The 20457-nt window shown below is 47.7% G+C and overlaps 1 protein-coding gene across 3 annotated transcripts; it reads left to right on the top strand.

Annotated features, from left to right (window-relative positions):
* Window positions 1–2991: 2991 nt before the first annotated feature.
* On the top strand, window positions 2992–19227 carry ARFGAP2 (ARF GTPase activating protein 2). 3 transcript variants are annotated; one of them, XM_075927655.2, is made up of 17 exons: window positions 2992–3125; window positions 3615–3733; window positions 6124–6196; window positions 6783–6914; window positions 7001–7081; window positions 8360–8462; window positions 9621–9677; window positions 10307–10351; window positions 11565–11617; window positions 12134–12270; window positions 12877–13008; window positions 13502–13630; window positions 13714–13848; window positions 15684–15810; window positions 15961–16054; window positions 16269–16354; window positions 16816–19227. In XM_075927655.2, exons 1-17 carry the CDS (start codon window positions 3054–3056, stop codon window positions 16834–16836), a joined length of 1596 nt encoding a protein of 531 aa, XP_075783770.2. In that variant the 5' UTR covers window positions 2992–3053; the 3' UTR covers window positions 16837–19227. The 3 variants fall into 3 exon arrangements, with proteins under 3 accessions (XP_075783770.2, XP_075783769.2, XP_075783768.2); XM_075927654.2 differs by having other exon boundaries at window positions 16236–16354; XM_075927653.2 differs by lacking the exon at window positions 10307–10351 and having other exon boundaries at window positions 16236–16354.
* Window positions 19228–20457: the final 1230 nt, after the last annotated feature.

Genomic DNA, 20457 nt, shown 5'->3' with positions numbered 1-20457 from the left:
ATTATGCAAATGAAGCACGGGAAATGTAAATCCCGGCTTCATTTGCAATTTTGAAGTGTCTAATTTACATCCCCTTTTCAAGAAAAGGGATGTAGTCTAAAGACACCCCATGTGACACAGTCAGTGCTGAGAGACATATATGTAAATGCATGTCACAACTGAAAGACATGCATGTACATACATGTTCAATGCTAATCTTGGTCAGAGGCCATGCTGGATATGAGGATCTTCACTGACTTGATCGCTGGTGCCTTCCTCGCTATATTGTAAAATGTCCATTACGTGTGGGCTGCAGGGATGAGAGTGTCAAGTGCAGTAGCTCCCTTCTATTCCATCTATCTTAAACAACATCATTATTATAATCTGATCTCTAAACATAGTCCACCTATGGAATGGAGGAATCAGTAGGCACAATGGCACAGAGAGCATCCTTATCCATCCACAATCATTTATGCATGGCCACAGCAAGAAGGAGAAGGAACTATAACAGTGTGAAGTCAACCCTCTTGTGCCAGAATAAAAATTAGGCCTAGATGAAACACATCGAGATGACATTCTTACTTACACTGAGATCTGTGAAATAGTTCTCATGGGATAATGCATGGAGGATGGTAGACTGGTTCACACTTCATAAAAAAGGGTAATAAACATCAATATCTCAAGCTGCAGGGAGAGTACTGCTAGAAGCTCAGTAAGGTTTAATCTGGAGCAGATATGTCCAGTCAACCTACAGTGGGAGACAGTACTGGGGAAGTGGTAATGGTGAGCACAGCCTATGGGAAGGAATGGATGAAAGGCCAAGAGATATAGGATTACAAATTCAGAGACATTACAGTGAGATATAGGATTACAAATTCAGAGACAACTTTCTCATCATACTTTGTCCTTCTCTAGCCTCCTTCAACTGAGGATCTCCATATGCTTGCTCTGTAACCCTAGCACAAAGGGAAGCAGCCAAGGAAACCATGTGTAACAGACAGGGAAACTATGCCTCACAGACCTTGCCTGAGGCTCCACAAAAGTCAGCAGCAGAACCTGCAAGAGAAACCATAAATCCTATTCTTTAACCACACCATCTGTCTTTTCTTCATAGCATGACATTGGTCATGGAGAGAGAACAGTAATGCTGTATATGACTTTGATGCCAGTGCAGTCAGAATACGTGATATCTCCTTTTACTCTAATATTGGACAACATCCTGGAGGACTACATGAATTGCAGGGAACACTCCTGCTCTTGGGCAAGCAGGCAGATTTTTGGGGGACCTACTAAGGTGTGACGTAGTGTTGGTACCTTGCTGGTTGCTAGGCTGGGGCTGTGGGTAACCCCCACTGGCTGCTGTCTGTAGCACAGCACAGCAAGACAGGGGATGAGTCATTACGCAAGGGGTTCCCAACCTGTCCCACCAGTTGCCTCCCAGAGAGAGAAACAAAGGAAGGAGGGGAGGCCAGCCCCTGGCTGGGGGGCAGGGCTGGAAGGGACGTTTTTAGTTTCTGTCTGGTATCATGGAGGAAGCAGCCTAAGCAACGGGCTGGGATTTATGGGCCCAGTCTCCCACATCTCAAGGGGGGCTGAGGCATCCTAGGCCTGCTCTGTAACCAAATTACATCTAGGCTGTGCTGTATCCTGGAGAAGCAATAAACTCCCTCTATTCTACTGGCCGGTAGAGTCTGTTCATGCTATTATGGGGTTGCAGGAGGTGGGGGAACCCCGACATGCCGCCACAGTAAGGCTTTGCCATTTCTGACTTATCAGCACCCAAAGCACAAGTCCCTATCACATGAGCAAGAACAGAAACTTATAACTGGGGATAGCCATCAGACTTTAATTGCTGGGACAATCCCTTGCATAGACATGATTTCATTCACACATTAATTCAGGGCAAAAGCTGTTGCTGGATGTTTGTCTGTGAAGGGCTACATGCACATATAGCTCCTCTCTAAAGTGGCTAGCTCTATGACCATCCCCATGCCCTTCCCTGTCCACAGTACCTTAAATGAGAACACAGATGGGATTACACTAGCCTTCAGTTGCTTCTGCCCTCCATAAAGCTCAAACTCATCTTGGGTGAACTGCTGTGAGCAGAGGCAGGCTCCAGCACCTGGGATCCACAGCCTCTTGGAGCTGGGCTCCATGCGCTTCACAGCCAACATCCACTTCTTCCTTAGTTCATGGGCTTTGGGGAAGCTGTGGAGAAACAGGTGAACTTTTCAGTCCTGTTATGTTACCATGGGAATGTGTGAGACACACCACACAACAGACATCATCCTGATCCCTATGCTCAGGCCTGCCCTGTGGCACTCACTGTTCATCCTGGTCTCCATGAACTGGCCTGCTCTGTGGTACTCACAGTCTGTCCTGGTCCCCATGCACAGGCCTTCCCCATGGCACCTACCTTCCATCCTGGTCCCCATGCCCAGGCCTATCGCAAGACTAGCATTCCCTGTAAGCTGTGTGTTTGTGTGGCTATTCAGGAGAGATTCAAAAGCTACCCAGCTGGTTAACAGAGCATCCACAGATAGGATTTTTGTTTCTACTGGTGGTGCACATTCACACACGCCTCTGTGCATATACATTTATTCTGCACATGGAGGAAAAACCCCACACATGGATGGAAAAGAGTAGCGGGAACACTGCTGATGGCACCAACGCCCACCCTGTTCCCCATGTCCAGGTCTGCCCCAAGGCATCGATGCCGACTTGCTGGCACGGACCCATAGGTACAACCGTGAGGGCAGAGAGCAGACTCCGCCCCCGAGACACTAGCCCCGCCCCCAAGGAGACTAGCTCCCAGCAGGCCTGTGGAAGGACAGTCCCCGGGCGCGGTTCTCGCGCGTGTCGGGCAGTTAATGGCGGAGCAGGCCTTGGGCATCGTCCTGCAGAGCCGCGAGGGCTCGGAACCCCCGTCGCGTCCGAACTACCCTGCCCCGAGTGTCATGGCGGCGGCGTAGGCCGCGCTTGGCCCCAGCCGGGACCCGTCGTCAGTTCCGCCCCTGCGCGGATTGGGCCCGGCGGGGACCCGTCGCCCCGCTCTTTTCTGGGAAGGAGAGACGATGGCGGCGGAGCCGAGCAGGGCGGAGATTCAGACGCTGTTCAAGCGGTTGCGGGCGGCGCCGGCCAATAAGGTACCGGTGCGACCCCGGCACCCGCTTCCTGTCGCTCCTGCTTCCGTGGACGCCGCGGGGCCCGGTCCCTGCCGACGCGAGGCGCTGCCCCCGGGTTGTGCCCCCCGCCCAGCCTCGGGCCTGCGGCCTGGCAGCGAGACTGGCCCGATCCCCGTCGGGCGGCTGCTCTGCGGGCGGCACCGCCGGGGCCCAAGGAGCCAGCTGCGGTGCTGTGGGCGGGGGCGCTGAGCGGCCCAGGGACGCCTCGGTCGGGACGGTGTAAGCGGCGGCTGGAAGCGGATCGGGGGCTGCTCAGCTGCCGGGGGAGCTTTGTTTTTGTAGAGTCTAATTTTCCAGTTCTTACTCTGCTGCTTTCGTGCGGAAACGGGGCTACAACCCCAGCGGGTCAGGCCTCCCTGTGACTCCTCAGGCGGATGCTAGGAGCACCCAGTCCAGGGGGGCTAGTTGGTGTAGTGACCCTCTGACTTTCTTGCTCTGATTTCCCTTTAGTCCTGCTTTGACTGTGGTGCTAAGAATCCAAGCTGGGCCAGTATTTCCTATGGCGTATTCCTGTGCATCGACTGCTCTGGAGTCCACAGGTCACTGGGTGTGCACCTAAGTTTCATCAGGTTTGTATCTTTAGTACAAGAGTATTGTGAGGAAGGGAGAGATGTTATGATCTGTAAATCAAGGATACCTTTGCTCACAACAATTGCTTAGCTTATCCTTATTGGAATTAACTGTGGTTTGATTAGCAGGAGGACTTCTGTCAATCAGGAGGCACTTTAGTCTCAAAAGTGCTCAATTTTTTCTATATAGCTTACTGAATGTGTAACACTTTTAATTTGGCTCTCAGTTCTGTTAATGTATGAAAGTTTAAGAAGAAACTCAGTGAAATAGTTCTTAGAGCACCTGTTTGTTGCTTGCATTAACCTTGTGGGATGAGCATATGAAGTATTCTTGTGTAAGAGCTGAAATACTAGTGAAGAATTTCAAGCCTTTCCTCCCTATCAGTAAGAGGGTAAATGAAGGGTGAAATTAGAGCTAAGATGATAAATAGGTGGTGGAAATGGGTAGACATAAGTGGTGTCGTCGTGGTTGGAAAATACCAGTAAGGTTAGAAGAGAAAAATCTTTTTAAATGGTGGTCTGTCCAGTTTTAACATTTGATGCTTAGTGTGGGGCAAGAAAGAAGAAAAATTAGCAAATGATCTGTTCCATAGGAATGCAAATGTTGATAAGGAAGAGTGATGTAAAGAAGAAAGGTCATGTCAGGAAGATGTGTGTGAGAGATTTACTTTCTCAAAGTGAGACCCATGAGCGAAAGAATGAGGGGGTGCAGGCTCAGAGGGTTTGGCTGGGTAAAGTGCAGACTTGACAACTATATGTGTAAGAGAGTCCAGCAAATCAAGATCTGCCCAAAGAGTATGGTATGTGAGAGGGCGTGACACTGCATAGAATATCCAGAATACTTTAGAAGGAGAGTGCTCATAGCGCACATGCCATTTGATGGTGTTACCCGATGGAGGAAGAGTGAGAGGTGGTTATGTAGTGAGCCAATCCAGATCAACCCCAGTTAGGTAGGTCATCACTGAACATTATTATGTGCCATTTTGTTTGTCTCAAATAAAAGGATTCCCACCCTACTAGTCATGCTGTCATAAGCTCTGTAGGACAGGGACTGTCCCCCTTTGTTAGTCTGTGCAGTGCCTAGTGCAGTGGAGTCCTTGTTGATGGTTGGAGTCTCTAGGCCTGAGTGTAATTGAAGTGACTGACTATTAATCCAGATTTTCCCACTTCTTCCTGTTACTCTTTGCTGTTTATACCCTTTGAATGTTTACAGACTGATTTCCTCTTATGTCATCTCTTAACTATACTAGGCAGATTTAGCTCTTAATCTTTCTTAGAACTCAAATTCAGCTCTTGATCACTGTATTGCTGTTCTCTGATCTGCATCCAGTTTGTCTTTTTAGCACTTGAATGCCAGAACAGAAGGTAATATTTCAAGGGCAGGTGCACATGTACCTGAGCCATAGAAGACAGCTGTTTTCTCTCGGTTTACTGTTATGACGCCTCAGCACCCTTTTTTGGATTGCTATAGTGAGTGATACTCCTGTTGAATTTGAATTTGTCAACCTGAGAGGGTCTACTTTCCAGGTTTCTCTCTCTATTTAGTATCTGCGCCAGCATGTTTCCCCTGATGTGTATTATCTTCACTTTCAGAGCAGAGTCTTGTTTTGTCATTTTCAGTCCATGTTCATAACCTTCCTAGATTTGTTTTTGTTGCATCTACGTACTACCAATAGAAATGTCGTAAACTCATACCTGTTTCTCTGGGCCCTGTGTTAACATCCAGATGCTCAGTGTGTGATTATGGCACTCTCCAAAACAGATATGTTCTGCCCTTTGGAGGACTTAACTGTCATTTATTGTGATGGTTGAATAAGTCCCTTGTTGTGAGATCCACATTTATCTGATCTCTGACTTTCATCCAGGTTCTGGACTGTAGCTAATATCGCTGCATGCTTTTTAGTATATGATGGGAGTGTGGCTCTCACTCTTCATCCTACTGCTAATGTTTGTGCTAGTATGCAATGCCCTTTTAGTTTGAGTAGTGCTTTTCCTATGACATGTAAACCCACCACTGTGCTTTAAAACACAGCAGGATGGGCTGAATTATGTGTGCCTTGTGTAGTGTAGTAGGATCAGTTCCAGGAGAACAGAAGATGTTGGCTTGGATCTCCCACGGAGTGCAATACCAGTGGGAGACATTTTCACATGGGCATTCTATGTCCAGTGTGATGAGCAGACTAGTGACATCAATGACCATTACAAACTCCTCTTCGCCTCCCACCCAGTTACTGAAGTTAAGAAGAAAGTCTATTGGCATCCCACATGGTTCCAGAATGATGTGATGAAATTGGAGTGGGATGTCCGGCTCTGGCTCTGTTGGCTGCTGGCATGCTTCTGAATCCTGGAAACCTACATCATCTTGATATAGCTGATTTGTTCTTGTGTAGGTCTACAGAACTGGATTCAAACTGGAGCTGGTTCCAACTGAGGTGTATGCAAGTGGGCAGCAATGCTAATGCGGTGAGGAATTTCTATAGCATTTTGTTTGGTTTCCCTTTCAGTTGTAGGCATTCTCTGCTCACTGTGTACCTACCTCCTCCTGACATGGCTTTCTTGGTTCCTGGGCAACATTTCTTCTCACTGTTTTGAAGATGCGAAGGAGGGGAGAGGCACTTCCATTTTCCATCTCCAGTTAAAAGGTCAGACCCTGGTGGAGATTAGAGACTCCTGAAATGTAGGTCTTTTGTTTTCCTAGATTTTCCTTAGATGAGATCTGCATGGAGGGATTGGGGGGGGTTTAAAGGAGTTCTGCTCAGTAAGCACTTAGAAGCCCCTACCTCATGCCATGCCTCATTCAGATGCACTTCTGCCTGGGAAGAGTTGGTAATGTGTTCTTGAATCTCTGAGTCCTCGAGTAGCAAGAGGTGAAAGCAGAGTTGAACAGTAGCTAGTTTATTTCTAGGGGGGGATGCTTTACTTCCCCTCCACTCCTTATTCTATGGGAAGCTCTCTCCTGCTACTGCTGCTCTCAGGTTGGTTACTGATGTTTGATGCTTGTGGGAGTTTGTCTTGGCTCCCTATAGACTGATTATTTGCTTTTCCTCAGACTGCCTTCTTCCGCCAACATGGCTGCACCACCACAGATGCCAATGCCAAGTATAATAGCAGAGCTGCCCAGATGTACAGAGAGAAGATCCGGCAGCTGGCGAGCGCTGCCATGGCCAAGTATGGCACCAGTGTAAGTGCTGACCAGCCTGTACCACCGTGGGGGAAAAAAACATGATGCTGATTGCTGAGTCCTATGTGATGTCGTCTTCATTTCAGCTTCTGATAGATGGATTGAGTGGAACCCCAGGCCATTCCCCCGAGAAGAGTGATGCTGACTTCTTCATGGAGCACACTCAGGTGAGACAAACCAGCTAGATGTGGCTCTCTGTTGAAAGCTGCCTTGTCAACTTGCAAGGAGTCTGCTTTCACACCTAGGGTATGTCTAGACTATATGCCTCTGTTGGCAGAGACATGTAAAATAGGCTACCCGACACAGTCAGTGAAGCGGGGATTTAAACATCCCTGGCTTCATTAAAATAAAAATGGCTGCCGTGCTGTGCCGGCTCAGCTGATTGTTGGCAGTCAAGATGCGGATCGGTCGATAGGGGCAGCCTTTGTCAACCGCTCCCGTAAACCTCGTTTCATGAGGCATAAGGGAGCGGTCGACAAAGGCTTCCCCTGTTGTCCGATCCGCGTCTTGACTGCCACGCTGTGCCAACAATCAGCTGAGCCGGCACAGCACGGCGGCCATTTTTAATTTGAATGAAGCTGGGGATATTTAAATCCCCGCTTAATTGACTGTCGGGTAGCCTATTTTACATGCCTTTGCCGACAGAGGCATGTAGTCTAGACATAGCCCTACTTTGCATGAAACAAAGCTGACTGCAACTGTCCTCAGTAATGATATGGAGCCACAGCCTGTGAAGACTATAGTTGCCAGTTTACAGAATGGTCCAGGAGTGGAGTATTGCAGAGTGAAACCTCTGTCTCCTGCCACTCTGCATTATAGATGGACATCTTTGAGCACCAGCAGAGAACTCTGTCAACTTGTTTGGCCTATAGGCCTTGTTTTGGCCAGGATTTTTCTACATAGGCTCTTTTTTAGACTGTTATGCCAAGTAGGAACTTGGGTGCAATCATCCCTGCTGATGGGAGGCCCAGATGTGTTAGATTCAGGCCATGCTTATACGGTGCAGGTGAGTGGAGGAAAATGGGAATCCTACCTGAGGAATGTACACAGCTTTCCAAAGAGTCTTCTACCCTCCCCCAGAAAGTCAGGTGGGATTAGTCTCTCAAATATGGACATCTTAGTTTAAATTGTGACGGAATCCCCTGTTTTTCTTCCCTCTTGAATGAGACTGTCCCTTTTGTGTCTCTCCTCTCCCCCCCCCCCCCTCCCCCAAATCCAGCTCAACTCTGTTCTCTCCACTGGTTTCTTGGAAATTTTGAAGAAAAGCTGACTGCCCCCCAATGTGATCAGGGTTTCCAGAGAAGCCATTGTATGTGCAATTTAGGCACATTATCCTATTTTGATCTATAGGTGGGGGGAGTCACTGTTCACCTGAGGTGGGATTGCTAACAGTACTGGATCATTCATGCCTTTAAGACTCATTGCAGCACATTTCAACCTTTAAGCCTTCCAGTACCTGGGATGTGGCAGAGGCCGGTCAGAATCCAGCATTGTGCTCACTGGAGTCTGAAAGAGCAGCAAAGCCATTGGAAACCAGCGAAATGCCACGTGAGTTCACTGCAGAATAGCTTCTCTTGCAGCAAAGAATCTCACGGGGCTGGGGTTGGAAAGGTTCAGATTTTCTCTTGCTCCCTGCATTGACCGTGAGTGAAGATTCCATGCAACATAGTGCAGGAGTCCTAGTGAAATAGATATGTCTGAGAAACCCGTTCTGCTCTCGGATCACAGATACTGTGCAGTTGTCTGCCCTCCCTGCAGCCTGTGTTTGACTCTGGGTTTGCCTGTCCTGTGGTCTTGGTACCTATTTGCAGACCTCATAATCATTTCTACTGCAGCCTTCTGCATTGTCCCTCACAATAAATGGGGTCTGCATATGGGATACTTGAAACTAGGGGCAGGGGAACTTACAGAAATCCTGTTTTTAGGCTCATGTTTCAGGGGTAGAAGAGAGCCACAAAGAATCAGGGATGTGGAAGAAGTGCGGCATCCTTAAAAGAGCTTCATACATTTCCCGAAAGCTAGTGGTGCTCAGCAGTTTCTTGACTCATTTAATGTAGACATTTTTAGAAGGAGTAACTTAGGATATGTCTAGACTACATGCCTCTGTTGCCAGAGGCATGTAGATTAGGCTACCCGGCATAGGAAAATGAAGCGGCGATTTAAGTAATCGCCGCTTAATTTAAATTAAAATGGCTGCCGCGCTGAGCCCATCAGCTGTTTGTTGGCTCAGCGCACTAGTCTGGATGCTCCACGGTCAACATCAAAGGCATTTGTCGACTGCCCCGGTATGCCTCGTGGGATGAGGTTTACTGGGGTGGTCGACAAATGCCTTTGATATCGACCATGGAGCATCCAGACTAGCGCGCTGAGCCGACAAACAGCTGATCGGCTCAGCGCTGCAGCCATTTTAATTTAAATGAAGGGGCGATTATTTAAATTGCCGCTTCACTTTCCTATGCCGGATAGCCTAATCTACATGCCTCTGGCAACAGAGGCATGTAGTCTAGACATACCCTTACTGAATGAAGACCCTAAGTCAACTACTGTGAAGAGTCACATTTTCTCTGCAGATGTTGCAGCATTCTGAGACATCTGGAATCATCTGTTAGAGGCAAAAGCACTGAGAGTCCCTGTCAGAGGAGAGAGGCGATTAATCTGTAAACATTTTTCCTCACTGTAGTCTGACTGCTCATCTTGTCTCCATAGAGTCAAACCAAGGCCCATCTATTGACCTGTTGAGCTCATCTCCTAAAGCACCTCTGGGTAAGTGTGAGAGCCTTCTAGTTTCTCCTACGTCAGTGCCTCTCCTCTCCTTGGGAGTGAGCCTTTCTTGTTTGTTTCTAGTTGTCTCTGGGCTTAGCAGTGTAGCTGTCTGTACAGCTTTTCTCCAGTGAGATCAGTAGAGCTGAAACTGGCTTGACTCCATTCTTAATTCTGTAATAGGAATTTATCCTCCTGTGGAGTCTGCCCTTGGGGATCTTGTTGTTGGCTCTCATTAGGTTACCCAGAGGCCCAGGCTCTGCAGCCATTGATTCTGCTCTGTGTATTGGAAACCTCTTTTCCCCATTCACCCTCTCCACCCAAATTTAAACATGCATCTCATTCCCAACAGCTGTTCCTGTTGTAGGGTTTAGCATAAGTGCCTGGAGCTTGACTGTCCAAGGGCCATGCTGGTAGCTTTCTAGGAACCCAATGACAGCATGTACCCTTCAGTAGGGGTGTGTGGTCGACAGTGATGGCAGGTCCCACTACGCTTTCCCCATCTGGCTCTGTAGTGTGTGGCCAGAGCCTGCATCTCCCTATTAGGAAGCGTATGTGCTCCTGGCCTGCGCTGCGCTCAGGCCTGATGTAAATCTAACCCTTTTACTCCTCGTGTTTGTTTCTATCCTCAGACGCATCCATGTGTCTGTCTGCACAAGTGCCTGCTCCTGCCAGAGGTAACTGGCTAACAAATAGCCTGCACTGGCTGCTTGTGGACCCTTTGCTTGCCCCCTTCTGTGATTCTGCCTTCAGGCGTAAACTTGGCTTCCTGGGCAGCAGAGTACATGCAAACTTCTGCTCCCAAAGAGGCAGATTCCAGGTGGAAGGAAGGATGGATGGGGGAAGCTGTTGGTTCTCTCTATGTTCCATTGGGTTGAGGACCCATCCTGCAACATAGGGAGTGTACTAGGGTTGTAAGCGATATGCCTAGGCAACAGCATGGGGGGGGGGAGAGCAGGAAGAGGCTGCTCTGGCAACAGCCCATGTCTATGGGGGGGTCCCAGAAAGGACTTAGAACCCCCTCATGGATAAGGGCTGCTGTCGCCAATTGGGCAGGCAGCCTGGCTCAGGGACCCCCCCCATGGATGGGGCTGCTGCTGGCTGGACAGGCAGCCTGGTTCAGTCTTGGCTCATGTTGGCACCAAACCCTGTTGTGGCTCTGCAACTTAAAACACAGTAGGAACCGGGCAGCCTCCATCTACTGCTGCATTTTAAATTGCAAAGCCGCAGTGGGGTTTGATCCTGGCGCAAGTCAGGGGAAAGCAGCCTGGCTCAGTCCTATCAACTAATTGAATAGTCGATTAAAAATTCTATTGACTACTCAAGTAGTAAAATAACTTCAGTTATATACTGAAGGGTACATTCCTAGTGTGTGCAGCCAGCTTCCTGGGCACAGTGGGTCAGTGTCCCTTCCAGAGGTCTCCCTGCAACCAGGGGCACAACTGTGTTGCCTGCTGCTTAGACTCTTGGCTTTTTGGATGACTCTCCCTGAAGAGAGTCCCTCTTTGCCCACCTCTCCCTTGTGCTGCCTTTCTTTCTGAGGTGCTGCTGGAGCTCTCCCACCAGACAGACAATCTTTGTCCATTGACCCTGGATATGGGACATCTGCCGCATGACACGTTACCTATTAATACCACCACAGCTTCCCACAGAGTGAAATGCTCCTGTCCAGACCCATAGCCCATTTGCCAGGAGCTTCTTCTTCATTCTGGTCTCAGTGATTCGTTCTTGGCTGGGTGGAGTCTCCCAGGCAGTGGTGTGAAACTGCATGATAGACTTTTTTGTGGCTGGACTGAATTTTTGTGTGGGCTGCCGCCTGGGCTGTTCTGTACTAATCCCAGCTTGTTGTGTTTTCACTCCTGCTCACTCACCCCTTCCTTCCTGTTCCAGAACTAAAATCTTCCCTTATTGGAAAGAAGAAGCCAGGCACTGCCAAGAAAGGGGTATGTCTGAATTCCTGTTACAGGGGACTCTCCTTTGCACCTTATGGATCCCTGCTTTCCTTCTCCTGATCATGGCTTGTTCCCTGTCACCTAATTTTTCTATCTTTCTTGAGGCTGCCTCTGAACCTGGCCCTCTTTCTGAGGTGTCTGATGCCTGCTGATCAAACCTTTGCTTTCTGCCTCATTACCCAATTGATGGGGCTCTGCTGTACCTCTGCACACAAAATGCCTTGCTAAGCTGAAGGCAGTGAAGCTATGTAGCTTTGTGGTATTGTATGAGTACCACAGGTGAACCCAGAGCTCAGCTTGCTAATCCCATAGTGCATTGCACAAGTAGTTCAATTCACTCTCCTGGGTGCTTTCCCTCTCCTCTGAAGTATCAGTCATTTGCTGCTCTGTGGCATGGGACACTGAACCAAAAAAGCTGAATGCCTGTTGTGCTGGGTATTTTTGATGATCCCGGAACTCCCTTGAGCATCTTAGGGACAAATTCTCATTCTGGTCTGTTTTATCTAGCTGGGTGCAAAAAAGGGGCTTGGAGCCCAGAAAGTGAGCAGCCAGAGCTTCAGTGAGGTAGAGCGACAGGCCCAGGTGGCTGAGAAGCTGAGGGAGCAGCAGGCAGTGGAGTCAAGGAAACAAGCTGAGGAGTCCATGTGAGTATCAAGCACTCAGGAAACCATAGTCATGGGCTGAATACTTGCTTGCCATTACAGTGAAATTGGCTTGATATTGATGCTCTCCGTCCTGAGGGCTTTTAGACTGTAGGTGCTGCACAAGCAGTGAGGCAACTCTCTGGGCAGGTAACCTGAAGTAAGAGTCACCCCTATAGCAGGGCAGATGCTGCATTGCTCTGACTGTTTTTGATTCAGTGTCTCAGGGTGAGTAGATGTGGAAGTTCCCTGTTGCTCCATAGATCCTGGGTCTGTTCCACTAACTTTGTATTTTTGGGTCTGATCCAAAGACTGGGCTGAGATCAAGACCTGCTGTTTGTGCTCAGAGACTTTGTATGCTAATTAAAACTTGTCTTTTATAAGAAAGTGAACATGATATGAAATCCTAATGTAGATCAAGCCATGTTGAGAACTACAGCATGCCTTTTCTGTGCTAGGGTTTTACAATGTGATTGCTTTATTGTTGCATAAATCTACCTTTCCCAGCGTGGACATGGCCAGGATGATATATTTCCCCCACACTAATCCTCCGCAGTATCCACCTTGGGGGAGAGGTGAACTTGTATCCACTACTGTTGTTTCCTGTAGAGTCACTTCAATGCGACTGGCCTATCAGGAGTTGCAGATCAATCGGAAGAAAGAGGAGAAGAAACTTCAGAACTTGGAAGGGAAGAAACGCGAACAAGCTGAGCGACTGGGCATGGGATTGGTGTCCAGAAGGTATTTATTTTGGGGATGAGTCTTTCCTGCAGCAAAGTATATCTGGGGGTGCTTTGCTCTGGCTTAGATTAGTGCGGGAGCCTCCTGCCATCTTAACAGAGAACTGTGTGAATTATGATTCAGCATGCCAGTGTGATGAGCCATGTCTAGAATCTCTCATCCCTGGAGAGGATGCGGTGGGCCCTGTGCTCTCTGCAAAGCCTGGCTCTTTATAAATCTTCAGCCCCTAGACCTTATTGGTAGCATTTGCCATCCTGCAGCATCATTGAGTTATGGAGAGATGAAAGATTACTTGGTATCTCAGACCAGCAGATTCTGAGGTGGAGTTGAGTATGTCCATTTGCACCATGGGATGCAACTGAGGCCAGGCCCTGATGATTCAGGATTGTTAGCACCCTCATCTTAGCCGGATGCTGTAAGGTTGGGTGGCTGTTGCCTCCCTTTTGTTGGGGGTTCATGACGCCTGAGACTTGACTTTCTGCCTTGTTGTTAGTTCTGTCTCTCACTCCGTGCTGTCCGAGATGCAAGTGATTGAGCAGGAGACACCAGTGGCTGCAAAATCTTCTCGCTCCCAGCTGGACTTGTTTGAAGATGCTGGAGGCTTCGCATCTGGACCCCCTAAGTAAGGCTGAGCCTCACTGTGGTCTTTAGCTTAGTTCTAGGTATCCTATATCTGACCTAGAGTCCCCTCTGCTTGGTCCCTAGGTACAAAGATAATCCCTTCTCACTGGGAGATGCCTTTGGCTCGCGATGGGAAACAGACTCCTCCTGGGGTGTCGACAAAGGGGAAGAGGAGGCGGCAACAGTAACTATCTCCAGCATCCGGCCCATTGGAGAGAGGTAAAGGGTAACATCTCACTGTTGCTGGAGCTCAGACTCTGAATCCGAGGGGCAGGGCCATATAGCAAAGTGGGAACTCGGCTCGTGTCCCAGGGGAGCCAGGCTAATGACAGTGTCTGTGTCCAATCACAGATGATTAAACCCTAGGTCCACAAGCCTGTCCCATGCTATATGCTGTGAGTAGGATCTGTGGAAACTCATCTCCATGGGCACAGCAACCAAAAACAAAATAAGGCCCATGGTGTGTGTCTCAGAGCAGTCCCTTCACTAAAACAGAAAGTACCCAGTATTTGCACTGGCGCCTTAGTGAAAGAGACTCTGGCCATTGACTCACCTAACGGGAATCCATGGCCTAGTGGCACAATGGGAACGCTTGTACTGATTTCAAGGACCAAAAGAATTAAAGATGTTATATAAAATTTCCACTGTCCAGCATTAAAACAGTGATACTTAAGTTTAGAGACACTTTATACAGAGGCCTTGGTTTCGCTTGTCTCCTCGGCGACCACCCAAAACCATTCATTCTGATGTTGGGTTTCATTTCTGAACTTTCAAGAAATTAGAACAAGAATTTCTAGTGAAAATGGAATTGTGTGGCTATTCAAAAACTTAATTAAATCTATTAACACTTTTTTTTTTTTTTGGAGGCAAAATATCAGTCTCTTGCTTTCAAAGCAACCCTTTTTCATCAAAAAGGGTTGCTTTGATTTGAACTCTGTGCTGTGGTGTAAAGGATATGTACTTCAGCTGTTTCTAATAAACAGGCATAAGATGGAGGAAACAGGGATAGAAATGTGGGGAAAATACAGCTACTGTTGAAATTTGGAACACTGAATGTCTGGTCAATTATGAATTTGTGCTTCGACTATTTGGCTGACCATGGTACCTGTTGCTTGGACCCTCATACATGTTCCCATAAGGGATGTCTTCTGGCTAGGTCTTGTTTCCTTAGGGCAGGATTGTGGTCATCTCGTTTTGCTGTGCTGATGCAGTGTAGTTGATTTGATGAAAAGCCAAGAGAGTGAGAGGGAGGATGGAAGGAAGGAAGGGGAGACAGAAAGTAACACATAAGGAAGGCAAGCAGGACAGGATTTGCAAGTGAAAAACAAAGTTCCTTAAATAAGAACAAGGACCTGTTGACCTTTCTCTAAGAAGAAAATCTTTCAGTTTAGTCTGTTCCTTCTGAGTGAGGGTCAGGGAAGATAAGAATAAATGAGACCAGTTGGGACAGGAGAATGATTTGTTTGTTTTCAGTCTGTCTTTAAGAAGACACCCAAAAGGGAGAAACTAGGTGGCATCGTTCATTCTCTTCCCACTCTTTCCCCCCCCCCCCCCATCTCATTATTGTGTCCCACCAATTAAGGCTACTGTGCACCACATCAATTTTGGATCATTAACTTACGGCTCTATCTTCTGTTTTATTACCAAGCAGGGTATCCGCAGTCCCTCTTATTTTGCGTAATTAGGTTTCTCTGGTTCTCTTATCCTCATTTAATAACACTCATTGTTGAAAACAACTTGATCTACTTTCCATAGTTACTTTTCAAGCAGGCAAAAAGTTGAGTTGTGAACTTACACAACCTTTTTATATTTGAGCTGTATTGGGAGTAAATTTTTAGGCCTATTAATCACAACAGAAACTTGTGACCACCAGTCAAGCTCCGCTTTGCTAAACTGTCCTTCCATAGTGGGATCGGCAGTGTCTGCTGCCTGTGGCTTTGTAGGTATGATTTGAGCATTGTAAAGCGTTAGAATAGCAGGGCTGATAAGCTGCCTTCATTGCTGCTTCAGTGAGCACAAGGGTTTAATGAGGTCTCCTGTCCCATCTCCCTCAGACCCATCAGTAGGAGGGAGACAGAGAGCAGGACATCTTCAGTGGAATCAAATGAAGCTCGGCAGAAGTTTGCTGGGGCCAAAGCTATCTCATCAGACATGTTCTTTGGCCGAGAAGCAGATGCTGAGGTAAATGCCACACTTATCCCCTGCACTGGCCTTTCCTGCTGTATTTGGGCTGGTACTTATCTTCTGGCCTGACCCTTTCCCATCCTATTGCAAGTCCAGTTTCATCCCTTTCTGTAGTAGCTGAGTCTTCTGCTTTCTCCTTTAATACAGTATGAGGCCAGGTCTCGATTGCAGCAGCTCTCCGGCAGTAGCGCCATCAGCTCTGCAGACCTCTTTGGTGAGGCTGAGAACACGCACTCAACAGGTTTGTTTAAAATCTAGCTAAGGGAGGGAAGCTGGCAGACTCCTGGATCTGAACTTAGAAGGTTCATGGCTGAGGGACTGACATGGAGCTGAGTAATGGTCCCTTGCTTAGCAGAACATGTTGGGAGGGGGCGTTTCTTATCCTTAGGTCTCAACCCACTCCTTTTGCTGGCTCTTGGCAGGAAGTGTGTCAATTGGGAATGTTTTGCCTGCAGCTGACATCACCCAGTTCAAGCAAGGAGTAAAATCTGTTGCTGGCAAGATGGCAGTTCTAGCCAATGGTGTGATGAATTCTCTGCAGGTGAGGCAAGGGTGTTCCTCATTGGGGTCAGGGGAGGGGATCTGAGCATCCTACCTACTGAATTGAATTTGTATCCTCTAGATTTTGGCCTCCTATCTCTAGTCCTGTGCATATGCAGAATGGTTTGCCCTCCAGTAGCTGACACCGTTGTATGCCACTGTAGTAGTCTGTTTCGGGGCTGATTTCAGTGCACCTTCTTGTACTGGTGCAGAACACCCTTTATAGCCCTAAGGTTTCCTTCCTTGCCATAATGCATCTCTGCACAGAGCCCTCCAGGGTGGGGATGCTTTCCTCTGACCTACCCTTTAGCCTGACATCCCTAAGGCTTGTGATTAGCCCTGTGCTGACCTCTCTCTCGAGTCCCTAGGAATGTTAAGCTTCTCAGAGTGTCCCTATCTTCGTCTGTGTCACCATAACGTGAGTGGTTGGGATAGTGACTCGAGGTATGTTTCTTTCCCCAGGATCGCTATGGCTCATATTGATGGTCCAGGGACTGCAACTCGAGCAAATGGAATCAAGAGGCACCAATCTCACCTTGAGTTGCCTGGAGTTATGCTGCAGGATTCTATTTTAATTTGTCTGGGGCAGAGGGAGGTGAGGTCAACAGAAACAGAAGGGGATAAGGAGATGCTTATGGCCAACATTGTGTCCACATAGCTCTGGAGTCTGGTCTGTATTAGAAACCAATATGCCCTCAAACCAAACCTTCATCTACTAGGATGGGAGGCCTTGTCCCAAATCCCATGTTGCTCTGAACTGTGAGAGGGAGGTGGAGGTAGCTCCAGCTCTCATTGGCCTGTAGCTTGTCTCAGCAAGTAACTGTGTCTAGGGAGCTCCCATTTGTCTCCTCTCTTCAGGCCTACAAGAAAATGACTTCAGCCATGTGTCTTGCTGAGTGCTGCCACCCTTCCCATGCACAGGCTAATGTGTTGGGGAGGGAAGCTCCATTCAGTCACCACATGACAGGAGTGCTGGGAAATGCTGTGGGGGGAAAAAACCAGACTTTCCTAGTACCTGCAGGAAGCTGTTTTATTAGTATAGTAAGTGAAAGCATCTGCCTTCTGTAAATCAAGTCACTGTTACTGTTTCTGTAAATCACCATAGATAGACTAACCTCCCCCCCCCAAAAAAAACCCAAACAAACCCCAAGAACTTACTTAGATTTGATACATCAGGAGACTGAGTTTAGGCCTCAACTTCAGAGGGAACTGAGCAATGCAGAGGCTTCTGCAGGGTAGGTGTAGAAGCGCAGAATGCCTTATTTTCTGTTGTTCAGCTTCTTCCAGCAAAGCTGAGGCTGTCAAAACGTTGCCAGTTTTGGTTGGACATGTTCCTGGAAGCTTCATCACATGACAATATTTCATTAAAGATTAATTCCAGGTCTCCAGGACAATCTTGGAGGGTTGGTAATCCTTTGCTGTGCTTGAGGAACAGATCAGAGCCTCATGGGGGTGGGGATCAGAGGGAAGGAATTGAAAATTTGTCTAGTTTCAAAGTACCTTGCCCCTGATGGCGCACTGCTCCTGACCAGGAAGTGTCTACAGTGTTAATACCGATAAGTCTCCCTTAAAGGAGGCCCTTGAGGGCTAGGCTGTAGCAATGGGGAAAAAAGGGCTCAACACTTACAAATGAAAACTAAAATTTTGTGTGGAAATAAGAGGCAGTGGCCATTTGTGCTGCTCACTCAGTTTCCACTCAGAGCAATTCAGCCAGGATAGCTCTGCTTGGGGCTAAGTCTCTTAGCTATGGTGGGCCTCCCAGAGTGGTTTGCACTGGCTTATTGTGCTTGAGTTCATGCCCCAGCCCCTCTCTGGTTTCATGTGTCTTGTATACACTGAGAAGGAGCAGGTCTTGGATACCACATAGGCTGGACCCTGTTCCTCCCAGCACAAAGGCTCTGGCCTTTTCCTTTCTGAAGTCACTTTAGCTGAGTAACTCTCTGTAGGTAGAAGAGGCAAAGGGCATTCCCCTTGACTTTGCCTCCCAACAATGCTGCTTTGATGCCCAAGTAGCAGGGGCATGGCACCAGCCATGCACATAGTGCAGAGTATGCTGAGCCTTTGTGTGCAGCACACCTACCTGGAGCATCCCTAAGTTGGGTTCCTTTTTGTTGTACTACTGAAGGGCAGATCTCTTCATTTTGCTGAATTCTCCACTAATTTTAAATGAGTTAAATTATGGTCCAGTGTAGGGTTTTTCCCCTCCGAATACTTTGTTGGCAAAAGAATAACTGTCCAGACTCTCCTGTGACACTGTAAGCCTGTAAAGTGCAGCAGCTCAGGAGCGAATTCCCTTTTGGGGACAGTGACTGTTGTCCCCTCACATTCTCTAATGTGTGTTTGGTGCCTAGATCCTATAGTAATGGAGAGATTTGCTGGAGGGAGGGAAAGCTGGGGGAAAACTCGAGCCATCTGACTTATAGGCCCAGCAGGGTCTTACCCACTATTTCTGTGGTCATTATTTGTACAGTGCAGCTACCCAACCTTCACTTGTACACCTGCAGGATCTGAGTGCCTGCCTGCCTGGGCCTTTCTGCAGTTCTCCCCTATCCACTGTACTCCTCCAGATTCTGCTCCCTGGGTTCTAAAATATGCACTGATGCTTAGATTTTAACTATTACAATTGTCTGAGAGCAAAGCAGTGGCAGCCTCTCCAGCTACTCCCTGTCTGAGGGAGAGGATGAGAGAGGCTCATGAAATAGCCTGGTGCTCCTGCTCCGAGATGGGAAGGGATTTCTCTTCTTTGGACTGTTTTTGTATTATTTAGGAGATAATGGTGTTAATGAACTGTGTTTGTGGCTGTGCTCGAGGCTCAGCCGTATGCGGGGGAGTGAATGGAACGCTCCCTCAACTAAATAAAATCAAACATCTGTATGTGCTTTGGCTTGTCTTTCTAGAATGGGCCTAGGGTGTGGGGTGGGTGTGTACAGGGAGGTGAGAGAGCAAGCTTGAGTAAATGTTGGCAGATCTTCTCGCCCTCCCCCTGTAATACGGGCTACATGAGGGATGCTTTGGGCCAGGACTGTTCTGATTAGGGTGTTCTCAAATCACTAACTACTCCCTTTTTATCTGATTCTTTCCTACTGGCTTATGCTGGGGCATGCAGCTTACTGGAATCAGGCAGCAGTGAGTGGATAACTGGGTGCACCAATGGATAGAGCAATCCACTTATTAGCAAACTTCCACCCTTGCCTTAGAGCCGAAGCTGGCTTGATAGGAGTTGGCCTGGCCCAGCCCTAGACCAATGTATTACACGTAAGTTGTAACTAGCAGATGGAGTAGGCTTGGGCTGTGTCAGTAAACTGCAAGTAAACATCAAGTCACCAGCTGGGGAAAGCGATGCTCTGCTGTTTGTGGTTCCTAGAGAAAGTTTAGTTGGAACTAAGGAGGAGAGTTAGAGGTAGCTTACGATCAGCTGCATTAAATGGATGTTGTAATGATCTCAAAAACAAGTGAGTTAAACCCTGGAATGTCAGAATTAGGTTTGAACTGCAGCATGAATTTATTGGATTTTTAATTCTTGGGGGTTGGAATGATTATAACCTCCCTGTAATGTAGTTTAGGGTAAATAATTGTGTGATATTTAAGCCATTTAGCTTCATCCATGTATGTAATTGTCTACATGAATTGGAGCATTTCAACACCTGATATCGATATCACACCACTGCTTGAAAGAGAAAGTAGGATAAGAATTTGAAAGGTGGGAGTTTTTTTTTTTTTTTTGCTTCACTAAATTTGGCAGCCCTCTTGGGGTCGTGAATAAAAAACGGTTGCACACCACTGTTGTAGGAGATAGCATTAATGCAACTTTATTTACAGCTGTTCTTGCTGCCAATGGAAAGGTTTCTAGTGGCGTGTTACAGTGAAGCTTAGGGTCTCAATGTTTGGATTTCTGCAACATCAATACAGGCAGTCCCTGGGTTACGTACAAGATAGGGACTGTAGGTTTGTTCTTAAGTTGAATTTGTATGTAAGTTGGAACTGGTACATATTGTAGGGGAAACTCTAGCCAAACATTTCTCCAGAGCTCAGTTTTATTCTCCCACACCTCACTTCCCTCAGTCCTTTATTCTCAAGCTGAGGTGTCTGCTGAGAAAAGCCGCT

The sequence above is a fragment of the Pelodiscus sinensis genome, chromosome 5, assembly GCF_052426305.1.
Source record: "Pelodiscus sinensis isolate ZL-2025 chromosome 5, ASM5242630v1, whole genome shotgun sequence".
NCBI classification, from domain to species: Eukaryota; Metazoa; Chordata; order Testudines; family Trionychidae; genus Pelodiscus; species Pelodiscus sinensis.
Note: the sequence above shows the minus strand (reverse complement) of the source record. Positions and strands in the feature narration are given on the sequence as shown.